Source organism: Saccostrea cucullata, unplaced genomic scaffold (genome assembly GCF_032062105.1).
Source record: "Saccostrea cucullata isolate Sc308-1 unplaced genomic scaffold, CSIRO_AGI_Scuc_v1 ctg116, whole genome shotgun sequence".
Classification (NCBI taxonomy): Eukaryota; Metazoa; Mollusca; class Bivalvia; order Ostreida; family Ostreidae; genus Saccostrea; species Saccostrea cuccullata.
The window spans coordinates 185,875-211,076 of record NW_026931870.1 but is presented as its reverse complement, the minus strand read 5'-3'; the positions used below and the strand labels follow the sequence as shown (position 1 = coordinate 211,076).

The 25,202-nt window shown below is 35.0% G+C and overlaps 1 protein-coding gene across 20 annotated transcripts in view; it reads right to left on the bottom strand.

Annotated features, from left to right (window-relative positions):
- Positions 1-393: 393 nt before the first annotated feature.
- LOC134233793 (rho guanine nucleotide exchange factor 11-like) overlaps positions 394-25,202 on the bottom strand; it is a 64,423-nt gene continuing 39,614 nt past the window's right edge. For 13 of the 20 annotated variants that reach the window (XM_062715809.1, XM_062715796.1, XM_062715802.1 and 10 more), the window contains 28 exons: positions 25,074-25,178; positions 24,142-24,313; positions 23,898-24,009; positions 23,006-23,171; positions 22,781-22,889; positions 21,844-21,957; positions 21,620-21,664; positions 20,720-20,746; positions 19,967-20,059; positions 19,536-19,644; positions 18,568-18,651; positions 17,338-17,412; positions 16,296-16,471; positions 15,816-15,962; positions 15,547-15,626; positions 15,061-15,183; positions 14,855-14,972; positions 14,562-14,722; positions 12,166-12,415; positions 11,661-11,736; positions 11,310-11,423; positions 10,890-11,002; positions 10,138-10,247; positions 6,780-6,879; positions 6,146-6,240; positions 5,158-5,214; positions 2,510-2,732; positions 394-2,267 (listed from right to left, as the gene is read on the bottom strand). In XM_062715809.1, coding sequence (XP_062571793.1) covers positions 1,465-2,267; positions 2,510-2,732; positions 5,158-5,214; positions 6,146-6,240; positions 6,780-6,879; positions 10,138-10,247; positions 10,890-11,002; positions 11,310-11,423; positions 11,661-11,736; positions 12,166-12,415; positions 14,562-14,722; positions 14,855-14,972; positions 15,061-15,183; positions 15,547-15,626; positions 15,816-15,962; positions 16,296-16,471; positions 17,338-17,412; positions 18,568-18,651; positions 19,536-19,644; positions 19,967-20,059; positions 20,720-20,746; positions 21,620-21,664; positions 21,844-21,957; positions 22,781-22,889; positions 23,006-23,171; positions 23,898-24,009; positions 24,142-24,313; positions 25,074-25,178 — 3,957 coding nt within the window. In that variant the 3' untranslated portion in view covers positions 394-1,464. The remainder of the gene's footprint in view (positions 2,268-2,509; positions 2,733-5,157; positions 5,215-6,145; positions 6,241-6,779; positions 6,880-10,137; positions 10,248-10,889; positions 11,003-11,309; positions 11,424-11,660; positions 11,737-12,165; positions 12,416-14,561; positions 14,723-14,854; positions 14,973-15,060; positions 15,184-15,546; positions 15,627-15,815; positions 15,963-16,295; positions 16,472-17,337; positions 17,413-18,567; positions 18,652-19,535; positions 19,645-19,966; positions 20,060-20,719; positions 20,747-21,619; positions 21,665-21,843; positions 21,958-22,780; positions 22,890-23,005; positions 23,172-23,897; positions 24,010-24,141; positions 24,314-25,073; positions 25,179-25,202) is intronic. The other 7 variants (XM_062715804.1, XM_062715801.1, XM_062715797.1 and 4 more) reach the window with 7 other exon arrangements.

The window sequence follows — 25,202 nt, the reverse complement described above, 5'->3', positions numbered from 1 at the left end:
GTGTCATGACCTTGACCAAATATCATTCCAGCAAGTTCAAGGTCATTAGTTTAAAAAAGTTTAAAATTCATAACAGGTTTATAATTTTCTAGAAAAAATACCAGTTCTGATCACACAGGGAGAGCAAGATTTGCTGTTACATGGACAATTTTCCATTTGTTTACCAATATTTTAGAAGCAGTCTCTTTCAAATTTTGGGAGAATATTTCACTGAAATATTAACAACAATCGAGAAAATATAGTAAAATTGGGAGAAGTAAACTGAGCAGGGTAGTAGCAATTCTGGTTTGCAATATCAGTTAAATGAGTAGGACTTTACATAAGAGCACAACAAAACCAACATACAAGCTTAACAGCTTGTTATGATGCCAGCAGTCAAGAAATGACATTAAACGGTTTTTAAAATTTTATTATTTCTGGAGTCATTATTAAAAATTTCTCAACATAAATCTTGGCTTATGCTTGACCCCAAAGTTTACAGTAATTATCTGTGCATTTTAATGATTGCATTTATTAAATATAATTATTATCATGTGACTTATCAGATATCGAGAAGTCACATGACCAATGTGAAACGAGCTAAAGCTTTTAGCATGGCACTCAGATTTTGTATCAAATGAACAATATAAAATTTAGAGCTGAAAATGCAGTTCAACTTTTAAGGAAAACTGGCTCGATACATTAGCTTCTGATACAGATCATTGTTTTTTAAGCAGTGATGTTTTTTTTCTCTCTGATTTTCTAGGCAGTTTTATCAGGAATTCTGTGGCACAGTTATGAGAAACGTTCACTGATACAAAATGAGACCTGATATGCCAGTCTTGAGCACTCTTTCATTCAAGCACGAAAAAAACATAGGAAGTCTTCCATACATCATATAAAAAGCTTTGCAATAGAACTAAAATAAATGTATTGCACCCTAGAATTAGCACCAAGTTTCAAACTTGGGCCTTTACAGAATGAATAACAATATAAACTGATGCCTAAAATAAATGTTCACAGCCATGAAATGAAAGTGATAATGAGGTAATGAGCTTCCAGAATATTCATGAAGGCTAGCTTGTGACATTTGCATATGTAACAAATGTAGACACTGATAATTTATTGGGGTTTTGACAATGAGGCCTTAGCACATGTACAAACTGTAAACATTTATCCTATATTTAGTAACATTGGAGACAACCATAACATAAATAAATATGTGACATCTTCCTTCTAACAAAAAATTACATAGATTTATATATATATATATGTATATATAATATACTCAATACTACAAGCATCAATCTCTTGTATCTTGTTAATTCCTTATATAAACTAGTTTCCATTACAATATCTTCTCCGTCTAACACAGGCTGTACAGAGGAATGACTTCACAGCAGTCTCCCAATGAACAAAGGGACATAACTGAGAATGACTGTAATTATAATGTAGCACTTTATCACAGTGAGACAGAAGTCGACGCTATACAGGAGACCCGCTATCTTCCCTATTGTCCGTCGTATTTGTAGATTCTATATTATTTTCATTGTCTTCATTCTCCAGAATTTTCTCTTCTGACTTTTCACTCAGCTTGTCCTCAATGATTTGGCTTTTTTCACTGTCCTCAGACACTTCCTTTGTTTGTTTGTCAGCAGTTTCTGGGTCGGATTCGGCCCCCTCTTTTCCGACGTCTGTTTTCTCTTGGTCCGTTATTTCTTCCTGTAATTTCTCACTAGTCCTTTGCTCACTGCTCTCCCTGATTTCTGATTGTGTTTCCAATGCGTCTTCGTAATCATCGTTACTGAATCGTCTTTCATCATCAGCACCTGTCTTGGTTTCCTCTGAAAGCCCTCCTGGGTCCTCACATGAATTTTCTGTGGGAGGAACCTCAGCACTTTGTTCCTCCTTTGTTGTGTCCTTGCACTCAGTGTCCTCACTGTCCTCGGAATGAACGACGTCCTTCTGATTGGACGAGAACTCGGTCACCTCCTCACTGAACTCCTCGATCAGGTTGATCTCGGCTTTCTGGACACCCCCCTCCGTCACGGCGTTCTCTGTGTCCTCGCCTCCCGTGAGAATGTCCTCAGGCACACTGAGAGGTTCCGGCTCCTCCATGAACTCCTCCAACGGAGGCTCAATCTCGGTCAGAGACTCAATGTCTGTGATTTCCTTGGGTAGGTTAGTGGGAGGGGAGACCTCAGGTTCAGCTGTCTCAGGATCCACGTCAAGATCATCAGGTACTTCCACTGTATCCTCATCCACCTCATTATGATCTGACTGAACATCTGTAATCAAAAGGTTCTAATATAAGGATCTGACTGAACATCTGTAATTACATGGTTCAAACATAAGTATATGACTGAACATCTTTAATCGAAAGATCTGATTGAACATATGTAATTCAAAAGGTTCGAACATCTTCAAACCTTTCAATTCTGCAAAAACTGGATTGCACACCAGACTTGAGTCTGTAATGTCCTCTACAATAAGCAAACCCTGTAAAACACAACACTGAAGTCTTCCCTACCTGGCATGTCCTCATCCTCTGTGTTGGCTACGACCTCAGTATCCGAGAACGATGAGGCGTCCGAAATAAAGCTCTGAGGTCGGCCCTGGACCGGGGCGAGGGCGGCCGTGTTAGACCCAGACACACGCCTCTGGATCTCCCGCAGCATATTCAGTTCCTCTTGAGCCGCCTTAAGTTCCACACGAAGGCGTTCTCGTTCTTCATCTCGACTGTTCACCACCGCCTACAAGACAAACAGCCAATCAAAGCACTGGTAGAATTCAAATCAACCAATCAAATTGAAATTATGCTTAAAGGAACTATTCAGCAAATAAAACTACTAAAAAGTGGAACAAGATTAAACAATTGATTGTTAATCTTAACAAGATAAAGTGGGGCCATATACTGAAACATTGCTGTCTTCTCCATGTTTACAGGAGACTCAATTCTGGCCCCTTGAGCATGCAGCCTACTTTTAACTATCAGGTTTATTACTGACTGTCCACAGAAATATGTCCCATTTTTGTTCAGTTCCAGCCTGCTATGGACTTTTATAACCTGATTCTGTGGACAGTCAGTCTCAAACTTTATGTTCTGTTTTGTCAAGGACCAATAAAAATTAACATAAAGAATAGATCAATGGCAAATAAAACTTCATTTTATTTGCAACGAGGACATCCAAAATTTGTTACTCGCCATCCACAGAAATGGTGATGGCAGTTGTGTGATGTGATCAAATGACAAGGGCATTCTAGTCCAAGGCAAAACAAAACAGGATGCTTATTGTTAGAATCTCACCATCACAAAATGGACTATTTAAATTATTTAATTTGTTAGTGTTCCTTATATGAATATATAAATACAGTTCAAATGTCAAATTCCAATGATTTGATATACACCACTATATATATATTTATGTGAATATACATATCTACTAACTCCTTCTACAATTTAACAAATAAATATCAGTTTAAAAATATCCCGTCACTTCGTGACCCTATGTTAATTCTACTGGTATATAAATTCAACAGAGATTTTAAATGGGTATCTCCATCAGAATGTGGCTCTTATTAAGTAAATATGTGTACTTCCTCATTTCTTGTTTATAGTGGATCAAAAGATGAACTGATTTTCAGAAATGAAATGAAAACATTCTGAGTGAAATTTAATTCTTTACTCTATATGCTCTTTGTAATTTAAAGATTACCATAACTAACACATAACTTTCAATATAGAGCAAATATACTTCTTCTAAATCTAATTCATCATTTACTAAGTCTGGAATCCCTGTAACTCTTATTTTGTCTCAAATCCATACATGTTAACCTACTGTGATGAAAAATAGGGAGATTCCAACCACGAAAGCGGTAGCATTGCACGCGTTGTTTTACGCTTGGATTTATGAAGATATATTGCATGTAATATACATGTATGGTTTTAAATGAAAAAAAACAATTATTAATCTAAAATATCTATTGCAATGAAATAGACAGAAACACATTAAGTTTGACATAAAATATACATATTCAAATATTTTTTATGTTCATTTTGCTATATTGGCTACTTAACTTAGCCTTTTGAAGAGTGGTCTTTGCTTATATAGCCTAGAAGCAATAACTCTGAATGTTCTTAGTTGTCAAACACAACAAATGATGACAAAGTTTAATCTAGATCTAAAACTAGTCCCTGTCTTTCTTTAAATAAATCAGATTTCCCGCGATGATCGAAAACGAAAGTAGAGATGTTCCTCATGGCTTGGTCAATAAAGTGATTTCTATTGACTTTATTGATTAAATTGCGAGCTCCTGTGATTTTATATACGATGTCAAAGATTTTTATCCAATTCTAAAATGCTGTATCTCCTTTTCATGGCAGTAATGTCGACGAAATTTATCGTAACCAATGTAATCAGTAATCACTGATTTTGTTCTGTTGTCGTTGTCAAATACGTGCTTGAAATCTATGTACACATCGGTACAAAAAAGCGTTTGTATGATTCCGGGTCAAATCACGCGAAATCTAACGAGATTTCATGACGAGTGGCTTCAAAAATGGATACCCAAGCGAACCAAAAATACTTTAGACGAAATTTTTGTAGAAAAGCGGTAGATTTACGAATAAAATCGGTAGGCGGGAGATGGAGTAAAAAAGCGGTAGACTCCCGCCTAAATCGGTAGAGTTAACATGTATGCTCAAATCATCTTTTGATCTCATACTGCATAAAAATTGCAGCATACTATACAGTCACAGTCTGATTAGGAATTAACCATGTTAATTGTGATGTGTGGAAGATATTGAATAAAAAAGGCATGCTGGCTCTTTATCCATGAAAAAAAAGAAAAATATCTCTTGTAAAAAAAATCAATTTGTTGTAGATTATAACAATATGTTGTAGATTAAAAAAATCTTTTTGTGATCTAAATTTATTTCTGCTGAAGGGACTTTCAAATAATAAGTATGGAAGAATTATAATACATAACTCAACTTACAGCAAAAACTTCACGTTAAGCCAACCAAAATTATGAAAAAATTTGATAAAACATTTCAATCAAGTCTCTTTCATAAAAAAAAAAAAAATCCAAAATAACAGCCCATGCAGCAACTCTAAAGATATGTTTTTACAAAGCCACACAAGAAAACTAAAAATCACACTACTACTGATGACTCACGGAGGAAGTGGCGGGGGTGTGCCCCGAATTTAGAGCCGCATACTGTCTGGTTTTTTCCTGAAAGTCACCCAACACAGCAAATGTTATCAAACTGGCAACAACAGTCACATACAGTGATGTCAAAAAGAGAGTGCATCTAGTTTACAAATGTAACAACGATCAGATGCCAATAATTGGGAGGTGAAATATTTACCACTCATCTAAAAGATTCCAGATTTCATTTTATAAATTTGAAAATTTTTCATTTGGAACAAAAATTATATCGTATGTCCTGTGTTCCTTTTTTGTTCATGTGCATCACATGATAACACTAACATTATAGGGCTGTCACGGTTCCATATTTTTTTGGGTCGGTTCTTAATTTTTTAGGTTTGGTTTTGGGTTTTTTTCAGTCTGGGTATATAACAGAATAAAATTATTGATTTGAATTACATGTACAGTGTATATTCAACATTTTTTTTTATTTCTTTTAATCTAAGAAACTGCAACATAATGACTGGTTTAAAGTAAATTCGTAACTCGAAAAATAATTGAACCAAATGATTCAAATCACATTATAATGGTAATGTACTAATGAACCTTTCGTTTTAGACACCATTTTTATGGTAAAACCTACTCTATTGTACAAATCAGAACCGAACCGGATTCCGGAAAAAAGAACCAAACCCGACCCAAATTAATTGTTCTGTGGTTCTGGGTCATTTTGGTTACCTGTGACAGTCCTAACTAACATGTTTGGCACAATACACTTGAGACTCAAAACTTAAGAAATTTTCCAGTGGCAAATACAACCCTTATCAGAAATTCTATCCTATATATTTACAACATCAAATTTAACACATCTGAAATCAGTTCTAGCAGAGTATAGGAGTACAACATGAACACAGCAATATATAGTGTCATTATCAGCCTAAAGCTTAACTCTCTGGCTAAATATTGCTGTAAAAACACTTCACTCCAATAAGCTGAAGTAAATATTCTCCCTTACCAGGAGATTGGTGAGAATTTGGTTCATTCTGTTGGCCATCTCTCGGAGTTTCTCCATTGGTATTGGCATCTTCAGATCCTCCTCTGCTAGTCCAGCTACAATAGGAATTAATCACAATTATAGAAGCAATTATATATAACACGGCAAACAGTGTTCAAAGTCTTTAACATTTCGTTTCATTATTTAATCAGCTTTGTTTTGTAAAAGCAATGCAGCAACACTCACAACTGAAGGTAAAGCTGTTAGACAGATGGACAGAAATCAGAACAAAATGTTTCTCTAGAAGCAATTTAATCAAAAATGTACTTATTTTCTCCATGCTAGATGAAAATTCTCTTTAACAACAAATCCTCTTATAAATCAGTATAGCAATTTATTTTCTTAAATAAAAATACGGAATTTCAACAGAAAAAAATTAACTGCCTCTAAAAATTGCACATATAATCCAAAGTTTATTATAATAAAATTTCATTAAAAAAACTTTTTGTTTGTGTTTTTTTTCCTGAATTGAATACCAAAATAATAAATAAACAAATAATTGCTTTATATTTCATGCTTAAATGTAGCAAGCTATAGAAGGCACCACACACACACAGACAGACAGACAGACATGCATACGTGAAGTAGAACATACATTCAGCATTGTTTAACAAAACCAAACAATTCTGTGTCTCTTGACTGAGGGCGAGCAGGTTATCACTGGTGTTAGCATTCTCTGGCATCTCCTCCACCATCTACAACAAAAACCACAACGCTCTAATATCAACCAATATACTAAACTCTTCTCAGGATTTTTTTTGTTTTTAACATGTTTTTTTAAGCATATTCCTTTAAGAGTTACATGTATATTATAAGAGATTTTTGTGAAACACTTAAGCCCCCCTCCACCCCTTTGATCACATATGGGAAGAAAAGGAAAGGAAACTGCAAATAATCGAAATTTTTGTAAGTCCAAGGAACATAACTCTATCAAAAATTGCTTGATCCTACCCAAATCAGAGCTTGACCTAGATATTTAAAGATAAACCTGTATACCAAATTTCTTCAGTATGTGCATAGAAAATGATTGGAAACTGCATATAATTGGAATTTTTCTATGTCCAAGAGACATAACTCTGTCCAAAATAGCTCCATTGTATCCCAAAAAGAACTTGCTCTAGTTATTGTCCCCCGCTTGAAAAGTGGGGGATATTAATTTGGGTTTGTCCGTCCGTCCGTCTTTCTGTCTGTCTGTAACGCTTTCGTTTCCACACAATATCTCGAGAACCCTTTGAGCTTTTGCAATGAAATTTAGCATAGCAACTCCCTATGGACTAAAGAAGACCCCTATTGATTTTGAGGGCAAAAGGTCAAAGGTCAAGGTCATAAATAAGCAAATTCTGTCTGTTAAAACACTTTCGTTTCCACATGATATCTCTAGAACCATTTGAGCTATTGCAATGAAATTTTACATAACAACTCCCTGTGGCCTAATGAAGACCCCTATTGATTTTGAGGTCAAAAGGTCAAAGTTCAAGGTCGTAAATTTATACATTCTGTCTGTGTGTAACACTATCATTTCCGGGCGATATTTAAAGAAGATTTTGAGCTTATGCAATGTAATTTTATACCAAAACTCCCTAGGACATCTCTCGCCCCTCTCAAGGTGCCCCGCCCCGTTTATTTTATTAGTATTTATAGTATTACATGTCGCTATTTTTAGCACAGGGGCATGAGGAGAGTTATTGCGCATAAAACAGGTTCTCGGCAGACTTTATGTTCTTATTACATCTATTAGAACTGTTTAATAAAGGCTAAATAAATCAAACACCATGGATTGTGTAAAAATTTGAGAATATCGAACATGAAAACATGAATATATACATGCATGTGACTTCAGTTCTGCATATACTTTACACCGCGTAAAGCGATTCCGTGGTCTAGTGGTTATGTCTCTCGCTTCAAATGTGAGAGGTCCCGGGATCAAATCTCGGTCGATCCTTATTTTTTTTTTTTTTTTTTTAAATACTTTTTTTTTTTTTAACTAAATGATAGTATTCAGCATGTGAAATGAAACCAGAAGTCTCTGTCGAGACTGTAGCTCTACTGGTTTATACTTAAAACAAAGGAATAGAAATGTAGCAGTTGGGACTTGAAAATTTAAAAAAGCAATAAAAAGAAAAATGATGCTTGTTTCCGCTCATCAAAATAAAAACCTATCCACAGTATTATGTATCTTAGTATAGTCTACTTGTGTGCCAAGTTAAAATGAATAATCATTAGTGCCCCTTACACAAAACTGTAGGAGGAGTAGCATTTTGAAAGAATTTCACAGAAATTTCTATTTTTTCAGTAATAACGCCAACACTGTTCGTCGAAATCAAAAATTGATACACAGAATTATGTATCTTAGTGTAGTCTACTTGTGTGCCAAGTTATATTGAAATCAGACCAAAACTGTAGGAGGAGTAGCATTTTGAAAAGAATTTCACAGAAATTTCTATTTTTAGTAACAACGCCAACACCGTTCGTCGAAATCAAAAACCGATACACAGAATTAGGTGTCTTAGTGTAGTCTACTTGTGAGCCAAGTTATATTGAAATCAGACCAAAACTGTAGGAGGAGTAGCATTTTGAAAGAATTTCACAGAAATTTCTATTTTTAGTAACAACGAAGACACCGTTCGTCAAAATCAAAAACCAATACACAGAATTATGTATCTTAGTGTATTCTACTTGTGTGCCAAGTTATACTGAAATCAGACCAAAACTGTAGGAGGAGTAGCATTTTGAAAAGAATTTCACAGAAATTTCTATTTTTAGTAAAAACGCCTACACCGTTCGTTAAATCAAAAACCAATATACAGAAAAATATGTATCTTAGTGTAGTCTACTTTTGTGCCAAGTTATATTGAAATCAGACCAAAACTGTAGGAGGAGTAGCATTTTGAAAGAATTTCACAGAAATTTCTATTTTTAGTAACAACGCCTACACCGCTCGTCGAAATCAAAAACCGATACACAGAATTATGTATCTTAGTGTAGTCTACTTGTGTGCCAAGTTATATTGAAATCAGACAAAAACTGTAGGAGGAGTAGCATTTTGGAAAATTGTTTACAGACAGACAGACAGACAGACAGACAGATGGACAGACGGACGGACGCCGGACGCATTACTATCGCATAAGCTCTTCTGGTCTCTGACCAGTAGAGCTAAAAATTATGAGGTTATAAAATCATCATTACAGTGTGATAAATATTCCATATAAAAAAAATCTTCTATACACATAATAAAGATAATAAAGAATAAGCAATCAAATCTTTATATGCATATTGACATACATGTATTTTATTTGCTTCAGTATACATGTATACATTTAATAATCCTACAAATTCAGTCATGGGGAGCCGACTTTTTCCCTAAGCGGGGGACACGAATTCTCTGAATTAGCTTGTTCTTAAGAAAAATCTGTATAATTTCATTTCAGTATGTGCAATCTCTGCGAAGAAAATGAATGGAAACTTTGATTGACCGACATACAGCAGCAAAACAATATGCCCTCCCTTCTTTGTAGTAAAGTTAATATATTCTAAATTCTTTGGTTGTTAAATCAATGAGACATGTCCACACAATGCAAATAATGCACAGGCTCAACATTGTGTCACATCAATTCATTTTTATGTTGCTCGACAAATGGATTATACTTATCCATAACATTTAACTTCAAATCAAGTTAAAGCATTGAGGATTTCTTATGCAAAATTCCAAAGGGATATAATTACATGCTATTTTAACTGGACTTGAATTCACTCAATTTACATTTCTGATGAACCTGATAGTGTGTAAACAATGTCTCAATGTCAATGATGAAAAAATATAATGAAAATTAGTCAAAGGATCATACATCTATTTATATAACAATTATTTGGTTTCAGATAATCTCCATCATAACAACTGTTTTGTTTACATTTAGCCAGAGAAATGAGAGCTGTGTTTTGATTGGCTGTCGTACCTGTAGCCTCTGTGGGACCTCGGCGGTGGGGATGTTGAGGACCTCCGCCACTAGCACCGTCTTCTCCTGAAGGTGTTCCTGTAACGTCTCGTCCAGCCGCCGGATCTTCTCTGGTGAAGGCGAGAGAAAAATGACACTCAAAATCATGCACAGACACTAACTCGGCTAATCTCAGGGACAACACTAGTATCTGTTAGTACTAGACTCAGATCTATAACATTGTGAAGGTGTCTTTTTTTTTTTTTAACATGTGTTCAATTTTCAAGACTTTTTCCCCTTCTATAATAATTTTTGATACCAGTAATTTGTAATTTGAAGATTCTTCTTTCCCAAAGATTGCAAAACAAACAAGTAAAGTTAAACTCTATTTTGAAGTACAGTAAGTTTGAATTGAAAGACATTGTCACAATGTTATAGGTTGCTTTTCAAAATTGCAAAATACTGGTAACAAAAACAGAACAGCCGATTTCATCTCATGCCTGCCATACAGGTGTTAGTAAAAAGGTGACACACGGCAGCCTCTCATCAAACTCCAGGATCTAGTAATCAGAAATATCTGGAGGGAGGGACAATCAAATCTCCTCAGGGATGGCCTTATACTTAAAATCATAAACATGTGTAAAACTAGTTCATGTTTTCCTCTTCCATATCAAACCATAGACACCACCAACAAAATGCACACCTGTATAAAATAGTGATTATCAGATACTGCATTCCTGACTGAGACTGAATGTGAAGTGACTGTGACATACCTAGCGGGGTCAGGACGGGCTCAGCCTTCTGAGTTAGTGGATTCTGTACAGTGATCTCATCAGGCTGAATGAGCTCCTCCTCTATATCTTCCTCCTGTCTCTCGGCACTCGGCCTGTAAAACAAATTGGACCATTAACTTCATCACTACACTTATTTCTGTCCACAGCCAAGTCACTTACTGTAACCCTTAACTTTTTATCAAATGTGAGAGATATCTGACTTCTGCAACTCCTCTTACAAGTGAATATTTGCCATTTATTCTAATGTTAAATGGTTTGAAATATGTATTTTCAGTTTCATTTGTGAAAATTTTTAGTTGAAAATTCTTCAAATATTTGTATTTCATTATGTTAATTATGTCACACATACACCAAACCTTTTTACATGTACAGTGAGATATGCTATATGCGGGGCCTCACCTTCTGATGATCTGTGGAGGCTCCACGGCCAGCTCATGCACCTGTGCCGGTTCCTGGGCCTTATCCTTTCTCTTCTTGAAAGTTTCAGCTGCTTCTTTGATATGTCTTATCCACCTAAAAAAAAAATCAGTTGTTGGATAAGTATCCAAGAAAAAAATAAATCAGTTAGTTTGAACTTTCCCACCCAAAAATAAAACAGTTGTTAATTTCGACCAAAAAAAGAGGTAAAAACTGATTTAGTTACAATATATTTATATATATTATAAGATATGACAAAACAATTCCAACTTTAAAATCATCTCTGTTTTTTATTACTAACACTGAAATTAAACCGATTTATTCTATACTTACTTTTTCTGTTCTTCTGTTGATGTTGCGGAGAGCTCATAAATCTGGGTTTTTGAAACAACGAAGAATGCCTTCTTGTCTACAAATAAAATGAATTTAGATGTAAGAGAACAGTGAATATTTGAAGTACACCATTGTAATGCACCTTCTGGTGTTGATTGTATGATAAATTCAGAAGTAAATAATTTTCATTCAATATTTTAGAATAAAACAGAATTCCACACAAAGTTTTGACTTACTTTTTGCCCCCCTCCCCCGTACCTATTACAGATGATCCTACATATATATTATCAGAGAGTATAAAATAATCAGATAGAATTCACCATGCACTCCAAGCTAAATTTTTTCTGCCCCCCCCCCCACCCTCCTCATACATAAATACATGTAGATCACTTACAAGATTAAACCATACCTTTACATTGAACTAACAGACATAAATGTGGTGTTACTCAGCCTTTCATGGATTAACCAATTCCATCACAGACAGATGATAAATCCTGATATTTACCCGTGGCTTTGCTGTTGGTGTGGAGTACGTTCTCCAGCCTGAGAAGAGGACTGAACTGATATCGGCTGTCTTCTTTACCGGCCACCAGTTGAGTAGATTGCTGTTTGAGAACCAGTTTATCGTCCTGTTTCTGAAATAGCACTAATAAGTCCTCTAACAGTACAACGTGACAGTCGATTGACTTCCTCTGGTTAATGTTCCACGTTAACGCTCCGTCCAACATCAGCTTATGTTTACCCAGATCCAGCTCCTATAACAACACAAATCATTCAGTATTTTACTAATAAAAAATTATATTAGTGATTTCAGAGTCCCTTTAAATGACAACAAAACATGTGCATTGATTATATCATTGAAAAATCATATTTCCTTGGAGTTAAATTTTTGAGTGTGGGTAAAATGAAGTGCTTAGTTCTTGTAATTTAAATTTCTACATGAATATTTGTATTTCATTATGTTAAAATTATGTCACACATAAAACATAGGTAATCAAAGATTACCTTTTTACATGTTATCAGTTTAAGCAATGCAAAACTCACATCATATTTTCTTATATTTAGTATTCTCCCAACTAGGCCAGCTATATGCACCTCGATATATCGTGATCCTGGGGACTTACGCATATCAATACATACGAAAGTTTCAAAACCTTACTTCTATTTTTCTTTGTTTATTTAACATTTGGGGTCTTATATAAAGTAAATAAAAATATAATTATAGATGTGAAATAAATAATAATTTACACCACTTGAGTAAAAAAAACATATAATCAACTATTTTGAATAAATTATTCTTATTTGCAAAAAAATAATTTGTTTATTTCAATGCAAAAACAGATTTTATAAAATTTAACATATCGTGATACATATCGTAGTTATCAATATATTTACGTATATTAAAAAGTTATGACAAACCAATCCCAACTTTAAAATTCTTCAAGTTGTGTTTAACCCCTTTCATGGCATATACACATTTCTACGCGTGTAGCGTGAAAAACATGTATAGTGTAAACAAATAGTCATAACTGTTAATACTGCAGTAATTAGTACTGCAGTAATCAAGGACTTCAAGTTCATCCGGATTGATCTGTTCCCAACACTTTAACCTGGTCTCTTGTATAGAAAATATAGAATGCCAGCATCCAAAGCAAATAAAATGAATTTAGATGCATCATCATCCATGAAGTTTAGTGCAAATAGGGCTTATAGTTACTTGGGAATGAAAATGTAGGTCAGATCCAGCATCCAAAGCAAGTCTGGTAGTGTCCATCCATGATACATTCCATGCAAGTTTAGTAAATTTCTTACAGTTATTTTAGAATGAAAAAGTATGTCCACACAAAGTTTTGACCATCCCTAGACACATCATCCATGCAAGTTTGGTCCAAATAGGGCTTATAGATATATATGAGAATGTAAAATAATCCAGCATCCGAAGCAAGTCTGGTAGTGTCCATCCCTAGATACATCATCAATGCAATTTTGGTTCAGGTAGAGGCTTATAGTTACTTGGGAATGAAAAAGTAGATCAGATCGAGCATCCGAAGCAAGTCTGGTAGTGTCCATCCCTGGATGCATCATCCATGCAAGTTTGGTCCAAATAGGGCTTATAGTTTCATGGGAATAAAATGTAGGTCCATCACAGATCAAAGCTATGATAAATCCCTTGATACATATCCATGCAAGTTTGCTGTTGGTGTGGACTTATAGTTACTTGGGAATGAAAATGTAGGTCAGAAGCATCCGATATCGGCTGTCCATCCCTACCGGCATCATCCATGCAAGTTTGGTACAAATAGCTGTTCCTGTGAAATGGACCAGCTTAAAAACTTTAACCTGGTCACTCATCTGAAAATATAGCACTAGCATCCGAAGTTTTGTAGTGTCCTTTCCTAAAGCATCATCCATGCAAGTTTGGTCAGGTAGATTATAGTTCCTTGGTTAATGTTCCAAAAACTTTAACCTGGTCAACATCAGAAAATGTAGGTCAGGTCCAGCATCCGAGCAAGTCTGGTATAACAACACAAATCATCATCCATGCATTTGGTACTAATAAAAAAATTATATTGGGAATGGACCTGCTCCAAAAACTTTAACCTGCTTCAAAAACTTTAACCTGGTCACTCATTGAAAATTATATCCAGCATCCGAAAAAGTCTGGTATTACATCCATAGATGCATCATCCATGCAAGTTTGGTTCAGGTAGGGCTTATAGTTACTTGGGAATGGACTTTCTAAAACTTTAACCTCAGGACGCCGACGCTAACGCCGACACCGACGCCGGGGGTATAGCATAAGCTCATCTCGACTTCGTCGAGGTGAGCTAAAAAATTGTTTCATAGTATTAGTTTAAATGAAAACTAAAATGTATGACCCGATTATATTGGCATAGTTACCCTAAATTCTGGATGATCCAGTTGTTTCTTGTCAATTCTACGTTGTAACATTTTTAGTTTGTAGCTGTTTTCACAGTCCTTCACGGCTTGATTGACATAAGCCAGAATTTGTTTACTCAACTTAAGGGCTCGTTCCAGCCGAGCATACTCCTCAGTTGAAGCTGAAAAAAATCAAACCAGTTTTGAGCAATAATTCTGCAATAATTTGATAGAAACAAATCGCAAATCTACATCTAAAGAAAAAATTAAGAAACTTGACAGATTTAAATGATTACATGCCATGATAAACTTACTTTGAGTATATTTCATAAGATTTTCTATTAATAGTGGATATTTGGTGAGACGCATCATCTGTGTAGGAATTAAGTCTCGTAGCTGAAGCCGGCGCATCAAGGGACTACTTTCTGCCTCCTACAAGAGGACCAATCAACAATACAGTTATGTTTATCTGGGATATATCATAACTACTTTATTTAGATTAACATTTACATTCACTAACCATAAGGAAGTTTGCCAGCTTGGAATCTTTTCTCTGTTTTGCCCGTAATAAATCTAGGGCATATTGCTGGTTCTGACAAAATTTGGCACAGCCATTACGGAATGCTTCTCCCTCAGTTTCAAACTGAAATCAATAAATCTTCTCAATCCACAAGTGTTTATGCACAGTATAAGTAATTGAGCATTTGTGTAACCAGATGACTTGTGTTGTTACCTAAGCCAGTAATTTTACTTTAGATTCCTAATCGTACGCAAGGAACTTATCCTGCAATTTCATGAGAAGCACAACTTGCAAAATAAAATGATTTGATTTTACTTTTAGATCTTCAATGCAGGTAAAAATTCCTTCTCAACAGTTCACTCACAAGTTCATTTTCTCGTGATTTGACAACAACCTGTAACTTAGCCATACTAAGTTCCTGCATACAATGAGGTATGTACAGTATTTCAAACCGAGGTGACCGTCCAAGATGCCCTATGTACTTACCCGAGCCAGTAATATTTCCCCAACCTCTGTCACCACCGAATTCTGCTTCTTCTTTTCTTTCATTGCACAGTTCATTGAACCTAAGTAGTAAATGTATACATGCAGTAATACATTTCTCACATTAAAATTTATATCATCAACTTTTTAATGCCTACTGCTCACTATAGTCTGGTATCACAAAGCTACACTATTATTGGAATTCACATTTTTTTTTATTTACCAAAAGTAAATTCTGTAGACAAACATTTAATTAAGGCAGAAAATCTTACCATGTAGAGCTACCATTTCCTCTAGGTTAGGGAATAATACATTAACCAAATCCTGGGATATATTAGGGTCCTGGGACATAGGTTTATAAAATAAGTTCTGTAATATCTTCAAGTTCCGACAGTGAGTTCTTTCTGTGTAAAACAATTCTGAAAAAAAAAAAAAAAAAAAAATTAACAATGAATTGTACATGCATATTCCCAATATTATCAGCTGAACAATTCATCAAAACTAGTATGCTTGATAATTATATCATACACATTATAGGACCTCTATTAACAAACCAGGAATAATAGATACTGCTTTTCAGTTACAAAAATTATATTGCCTATACAGAGCAGACACACATGTACCTAGTATATATTTATTGTCCTTTACAGATCAGCCAAAAACAGTTAAAACTTTAGACTTAGAGATCTGTTTTGGCCAAAACATATGACATAAAACATTACTTTATACATGTCCGATAAGCTAAACCTTACCATTTATTACTTCTAGTCTCTTCCTATCTTTTGGTCGTAATTTCTTGTAAACATCTCTAGGATAAATAGATTCTAAGGGAGGTAATTCATTTTCAACTTCGAAATCTGAGTCATTTTCTATGGTATGTGGAATATTATTAACAGCATCCATAGAACTGCTGGGGCTTTCCCCACTCCTGTAAAGAAGAAAAAAATAGTTAAGGCTAAAAGGTAGACAGAAGCAACCATTTTACAGTGTAGACAAGATAAATGTACATCAACAAAATCATCTGACACTGATCTTAAATATCATTTTATTGAATCCTTGTGAACTACAGTACATTTTTTTGGTGTAAAATTACTGTATATTTATGTCTTTCTCTTAGTGAAATGATTTCATAGATAAATAAATGATCAAAATATGCTAATTTTTGATATGATAATTAATCACATTTTTGTGAAAACATGCATGAGATTTAATTGAGAATTTAATAAATGGATGTGAATATGTGTATGCAAATTTCACATGGAAATTATAGGAATATCCCTACATGTAGAAAAGTAAAAAAAATATGCCTTTGCAGCTTCATTTAAATGATGTTTCTTAATGCAGTCTGTAACAGATTATCATATTGTGTATTTCAATTAATATAGATCCCTTATATTCTTCTCTTAACACACAATTCTATTACATGATACTGTTTGTAATATACTAAATATACAATTTGTGATATATGATGTTGGTACAGTGAAGTTGATAAAGTCTACAACCTGACCTTCAGAGTTGACATAACAAACATGTCCTTCACAAGATCCCTACTCTCAAGGAAACAATTCATTCTTCTCACTCAATACATTTATTTAATCTAACAGTCAATTTTTTTTAAGATTAGAAAAAAAATACAAAAATAAAATCTTTTTTTGTCTTTAAGCTATTAAAGTTACAAAAAGGTATTAGTTATCAAGGAAAATATGGACAACCAGTCAGTCAGCTGATTTCAGTAAACAAGTGATTTCAATAAATAAATGATCAGCTGATTAGAGTAAACAAACGGCGTCGTACCTGATACTGGAGGAGGAGGAACTGGGGGAATTCCCTGTTATGGTCCTCATCATGTTATCATCAATTTCCACGTCACTGAAAACGCAAAAAAAATGTCATTCAGAAGTCACTATAGATTCCTGCTTCTAAGGGATGAAAGTAAACAAAATTATGATCAAGAATATATATAAACATATTTAAAAGGGGGAGAAAAATATGCAGAACAAAACTGGAAAAATAAACACTGAAAGCTAAAATAACTTATGGAAAGTCTTAAATGACTTTTTTAAAATAAGAAGTGCCTTGAATTATTAACTCAGAATATTTTCTTAAATATGGGAAGAATGGAGTGAATGTGTTAGGTTAGAAGCAGTGAAAGAGGAGAGCAACTGACATAGAGTTAGTCCAAATCCCACGACTGACGGCATATAATCCAAATCCCTCGGACACATACAATCATACAGTGTTAGTATCCCACAGGCTACTACATGTACAGCCATCAGTTCTAATCCAAAACCCCATTAACAGGAAAGTATTAGTCCAATTCCAATATATTATTAGTTAAAATGCAGTACCCTTACAATGCTAACAGCCATACTGAATTCACAAGAGTACCACATGACTAAATGTCTGATCAATTTCATTCTTATATCTATCAAAGACAATGATCAATGCAGCGATTTGCATCACATATACAATTTTTTTGCAAATAAATCAAACATATAAATGTAGCTTTAAGTACCTTAACTTAACTGCCCATCAATTTCATACCCCAGCTCTATTTACGGTGGCTTGTTTAAAACATTCACAATTTTAAGGATTTTTTTTCGGTTTTTAATTCATGCAAAATAAAAAAAGAAAAAAAAAAGGACAAGGTGAAAAGATTCTGAAAATTTTGCTTCAAAACAAGGAGAAATCATGCTTATAGATATCAAACATAAAATTGTTGAAAAAAAAATCATGCTATATTTGATTTATGACTTTATAAAAAATATATCTTTCAAAAAAATGTACACAGCAACTTTTTTAAAAATTCATTTACTGTACAAATGGCCTCTTCTCTCTCCTTCCCTTAACCAAACCGTGCTAACTCGAGTTAAGACAACATGTACTAACCCCGAATCTAAACATTTGTACAGTGAAATGAAAACGGACTATCACAGAGCGGACGACCTAACCTGAATCGCCACCCTATGATAGTCACTCGGGTTATGCCAAATTCAATCAAGAAGACACATGCGTTAGATTCACCTTTTAACGCGACGTTGTTTAATTCTGCCTTTCTGGTCTTGCCGACCCTTTAAACTTTCAGATCTACTGATCTCAGTCGATTTCCTATAATAAGGTCAATAAAGGAAAATCATCCACATCAAAAAAAAAAAGCTGATAGCCTCTACTGTACTCAGGCTGATTATTGGAGAAAGCTCTGTGTGACAGCCAGTTCAAATTGATTCAAATTCATTCTTTTACTTTAATGAAATTTAATTTTTCTTTGAATGAAAATTTATACAGTTCTTAAAATAATACTGGGTTAGATTCAATACATATATATAGATACGATACTTTATACGATTTACATAAAGTTTATATTTTATACTTTGTCAAACCAGTCTTTGGTAATGAGAACCACAGCAATATTCAAATCCCTAAATATACAACTATTTATTGTTACCATGGTTTAATACAAGCACCAACCTAATACATAGCAAATCACTGACAGCTTAGACCAAATTATCAATCTCTTCCAATTTTAACTTTATCACAAAAATATGATATCTAAACTTGTTCAAATCAAGATTTTATGTAAACTGTTTGTTAAATGATATAAGGCTTGGGGGAAAACTTGCACTGGCTGTGCAGAGTATTAGAGAATATTAAGACTACCACCAGAGGATAAACAGGAAAGCTCAGCATGTCTCCGGCCTGAGAACTACTCTAGTTCTCCTGAGCTTTCCCAGTATACTGAAGCAGCACTACATAGATATATGATACATGGCTATGTGATATAAATAGCTCTGTCTAAGCAGCGAGACAATCTCTAGGTCTATTTTTATCTCTTGTATAGCAATTAATAGCATCCCAATTCACAAAGCTTCTTTACAAAAATATCTTGTCCTCTAAAAAGCTGAATGTGCCTGTATGTGCAGCTTTGTTGTTTATACTTATGTAACATGCTAATGATGACCTCTTGGTTACAGAATGAGGTCACAGTGACCTACTTATTGGCCATGTCCTCCACACTAGGGCTCTTCTTACGGTCACTCGGGGCGTCAGGGTTACCATTGTCATATCTCTTTATCAGGGAATTCACTGTATGCATGGGGGTTACTGAAATGGCAAAATATCAAAATGTGAATATTTTTTTTCAAATTTACTTACAAAGTAAATTACATGTAGTAGTAGAAGTCAAGTTTATAAGTGCTATTTTAAACCTTTTTAGATTTTTAGCTATATGTTTTGAAAGTTAACACTAAATCAGATTCATATGATTATTCTCACAGTAAGTTAAGTACAAAGTGTTATATCAAATATCTTTACATGGACAATATATTCTCATTATCATTAAGAACAAATTCAGTCTATTATCATACCACATCAGAATTTAAATTTTTTAATTTGTTAGAAGCTTTTCCATTGGTCCTTGTGTTACCTTTATCTTCTTCTCGCTCATCCTTTAAGGACTGTATGTTAAACGTCGTGGGATTGGCTGGACTTGGACTGGGGGCTTCTGAGGATGAGGGGACTAAAACAACAGAATAACCCCGTAAGTCACAGAGAAAAAAACAATGTATAGCTAACAACTAGCAGTACAAAGGGGACTCAAATGCAGTTAGTCTCCAAGACAGAGAAATATGTTACTTACAATGTGCTCAATGCATTATTTTTGAATACAGGAGAAAACCAAGTGATGTATTTCTTGAGTAAAATATTATTGCATACAATTATCCTCATGCTATGATGTTGTAATTATTTTGTCAAAAAAAAAGAAAAAAAAACAGTGTTGAGATGAGTATTAGGTTAAGTAACTGATAAAGATTGAAATTCCCCATATACTTGACCTACATTACATTCTCAAATGTCTGTGTATACAGAGTACCGTGTATAATTATACTGAGGTTAATCTTAATGAATTAAGTGTAATTTAGAAATTATAAACATGCTTGTCAAGCTTCATACATGCTCTTAATCCCTGCCTTTGTAGAGGCACACCTATCCTTGCTATAGTACATCTCTTAGATAATGTTAAATACAGTTAAAATACAAACCAGTATCATAAATGTTTTTGTCAGACAGGGAATTGTAAGACTATAAACTATATGAAGGTACTGAATGCCAAGAGTTGTGGAAATAGATATTCATATCTGATGACTCAGGCAAAACATTCCCCAAATGCAAAAATTACCTGATAAAGCCAGTGGCACATGGAAAACTTGTTGATAAAAGCAGAATATACATTAATGGCAGTGTTAGTCATTTACATCAAATCTATAAGTTTGTTAATACATGTATGTGCCTTTATACTTTCTGTTAGAGAAATCTATATATAAATAAAATGTTGTGTTAACTAAGAAATATGAATACTTTAATAGTAATATCGTTGATATCTATTAAAACTACTCATTAGAATGTGTTACACAACTACATCATGGGTGGTCAGCATTCAAGTGAACACACAAAATAGTGAACATTGTAACAAATCTGATCCTGAACACAATGTTGAACCCGAACAAAATGCTGAACCTGAACACCATTTACAAACTTATTTTGAACTTCTTAGAAATCCTCATGAGACTTCAATTAAAAACACAATCTGACAGGTATATAGTGTCAGTCTATTAACAAGGGTACATCTGTATACGAGATTAACTAGAATGTCTGCATTAGAGTCGCACACATACACAGACTGTGCAGAATACATTTCTACGAGAGTGGACATTTTATATCTAGTGATACCTGCTGGCCAGAGCTCGGGGAGGATGAGCTTCACCACGCCGTGACTACTTATTTATATACAACACGGCATTTCACTCATAAAACATGCATGTCATGCTTCTATCTTATTGTCCTTAGCCATTTTTACTTTATCATGCAAAGAATGAAATAACAAGCAGTTACAGTGTTATAAAATTATGGTCTGTTATTACAAAAAAAAGTATTCAGGATAAAAAAAAGCTAAAGATTCTGGCTTAAATTTGATGAAGTATTTAACCACGAGTGATCACCTGAAGTAAATCAGTGGTTTACTTCATGCGTTAGGAAGATATAGTCCTAAAGCTTTAAGTCTGTATCGTATATTACATACCTGATCGACTTAGTATTTGTTCTATACTAGAACTGGAATTTCGGTCTACAAGAAGTGCTACACAATCAGTATTCTATAACTTGGCAGTGTTCTTGCATTCAAAAATAAGGTTGTTATGATTAAAAATTTTGTCTTTGAGAGATATGACCCCTTTCCTGGTGTGGGCAGTTTTATACACTAACTCTACTCAGTACACAGATAAACATGACAAGGTGTCCACCTACCTGCTTGTGGTCTTGGAATATTGAACACAGATGAGTGAGGTCGGGGTCGCTTTTTCTTTGGACACTGATCCTCTAGGCTGTCCAGACAATATTTGTGTATCCACGACTCACAGTCTGAAAGTACACACAAATAAATACAGTCTTCACATGCTCAAGTCTGTCAGAACATCACCGTCTATTTTATACCTGAATTTGTTTATGCTTGTAGATATATGAAACCTAAGAAAAACATTAGGTCATAAAATATTTACATTTTACCTATCTATATATACAGTGTGTACTGCTTACATCATCCCTGACCCCTAAAACTTACACAGTCCCTGGCCCCCTTTAACTGACTCTTCTCTAACCCCTATAACTTACTGGAACACTGGTACCCCTGGATCCCCACTCCCCAGATCAGCTCTCTACAATGTATACAACTCTTCTCTAACCCCTATAACTTACTGGAACACTGGTACCCCTGGATCCCCACTCCCCAGATCAGCTCTCTACAATGTATACAACTCTTCTCTAACCCCTATAACTTACTGGAACACTGGTACCCCTGGATCCCCACTCCCCAGATCAGCTTTCTACAATGTATACAACTCTTCTCTAACCCCTATAACTTACTGGAACACTGGTACCCCTGGATCCCCACTCCCCAGATCAGCTCTCTACAATGTATACAACTCTTCTCTAACCCCTATAACTTACTGGAACACTGGTACCCCTGGATCCCCACTCCCCAGATCAGCTCTCTACAATGTATACAACTCTTCTCTAACCCCTATAACTTACTGGAACACTGGTACCCCTGGATCCCCACTCCCCAGATCAGCTCTCTACAATGTATACAACTCTTCTCTAACCCCTATAACTTACTGGAACACTGGTACCCCTGGATCCCCACACCCCAGATCTATACAACTCTTCTCTAACCCCTATAACTTACTGGAACACTGGTACCCCTGGATCCCCACACCCCAGATCAGCTCTCTACAATGTATACAGTTCTCCACCCGAGAAAAATGCTGTGGCTGGAAACTGTGTCCCTTCTGGGTCTGAAATAAAAATTAAACACAATATCAGTTTTTTTGCTGAATTTCCCATGATAGGAGAATTTAAATAAACTCCCATTACATAACAGTTTAATACTGTACTCCTCAGATGACCTTACCCTCTTTCTCTGGATCAAAGGTTTCTTTTTATCCTTTGCCATAAAGCTCTGTACTCTCTCCATGGAGGAGTGTTTTTTGTCCGCTATTCCATTATGTCTGAGGAATGTGGCTACAGCCCAGGCAATAGCATGACTCTGGTCAGGCTTACTCTCATCATCCGGTTGTCTACAATAAAGGGCAGTCAATTAACGACAAGATGTCTACAATAAACAGCAGTTAATCAACAACAAGATGTCTATAATAGACACCAGTCAATCAATGACAAGATGTCTACAGTAGACGCCAGTCAATCAATGAAAAGCTGTCTACCGTAGACGCCAGTCAATCAATGACAAGATGTCTACAGTAGACGCCAGTCAATCAATGACAAGATGTCTACAGTAGACGCCAGTCAATCAATGAAAAGCTGTCTACAGTAGACGCCAGTCAATCAATGACAAGATGTCTACAGTAGACGCCAGTCAATCAATGACAAGATGTCTACAGTAGACGCCAGTCAATCAATGAAAAGCTGTCTACAGTAGATGCCAGTCAATCAATGACAAGATGTCTACCGTAGATGCCAGTCAATCAATGAAAAGCTGTCTACAGTAGACGCTAGTCAATCAATGACAAGATGTCTACCGTAGATGCCAGTCAATCAATGACAAGATGTCTACAGTAGATGCCAGTCAATCAATGACAAGATGTCTACAGTAGACACCAGTGAATCAACATTAAAATGTCTACAATAAACACATCAATCTACAATGAAATGTCTACAACAAACACCAGCACATCAACAGGGACTATGTTTATGTGGGGGGACAGGATAAGTGGTATATGTATTAGTATGTAAAATTTACGGTATCTTTGTTTGCAGAGACTGTATTTGTACTATGCATAACTTACGGGACTTTCTCAATGTAAGGAGACAGGATTTGTAATGCAACTTCAGCTTCCTCTTTCTGCCTCATACTTGATGAATTAGTAATAAGCTGTAAACCATACATAGTGCCAAAACCTGAAATAAAAATCCAAAAAATTTTTAGTGTAAAAAATTTAAATTAATTCTCATAGAAAATTATTTTCTCGAAGGCTGGCTGTTACCCTGAGACTTAAATCTCTGCTTATGGTATGAATTATCTCCCCTTACCTAGGCCTAGTTTGCTGCAGAATCCTTGAAGGCTGTTGGAAATCTCGGTTTGAACAAAGTTACGAGCTCCATTAAACACTGTCCTTAAAATGTCCTCCTTCTCGGAAGCCTTACTGTTGAATGTCTCATTGATTCTCTCCACCAGGCCCTGGTCCACATTCACCTTTAGGGGCTGCAAATAAATTAGTAGGTTAACGGGAATTCATTAAGAGTTCATAGAGCTGTGTACAATTTACGACCGAAAAAGACTCAGTATGAATAAAGTCAATACACATAATTCCTTAATACTGTTTTACAGAATTATTTGTTATACCCTTATATAGCTTTCTATGTATTTATTACTAATAAAAAGTCCAACAAAAGAAATGTTTATTACATCCGTCTAACAATTTCACTGTTGACCGGCCTGCCGGTCCAACATAAGAATTGTAAGATCCCAACGTCACTGCTACATCACAAGTAATTAATCATCGTTCAATATCGGCGACACGGAAATAGCCGAAGTTAAGAGCTGTAAGAGTTGTTGCTTCTAGCAAGGAAGAAGGGAAGAGTATATGTTTTGTGATAAATAGTTTTTGTGATAAAATAAAAATATAATTAATTTTGTTCTTTCTCAGCTATTGTTTTATATTTGCTGATTAAGCCATAATTTTCCATATAAAGTAATTGATAATATTGTGTATTGATTAAATCTTAAAAGAGCACTGAAGGGTAAAACAAAACGGTTATACTGGGATTCGGGCAACATATGATTTGTGGGACCTGAAGGTGAAAATGTTGCCCGAGGCCGCAGGCCAAGGACAACATTTTCACCTTCAGGTTCAACAAATCATATGCTGCCCTCATACCCAGTCAATAACTGTATAATATTAATAATTTTTATGCAGAAAACAAACAAGTTTCTTTGGAAGATTACAACAAAACTAGCTTACTGCTCCATTTGCCAGATATGTCGAGAAAATCTCGAATGCCCATTTCTGTAATTCCTTGATACCGCCTTTAGCTTGCTGGTACACATTTGTGGTTATATAGAATAACTGTTGAAAAAAAAATCAAAGATA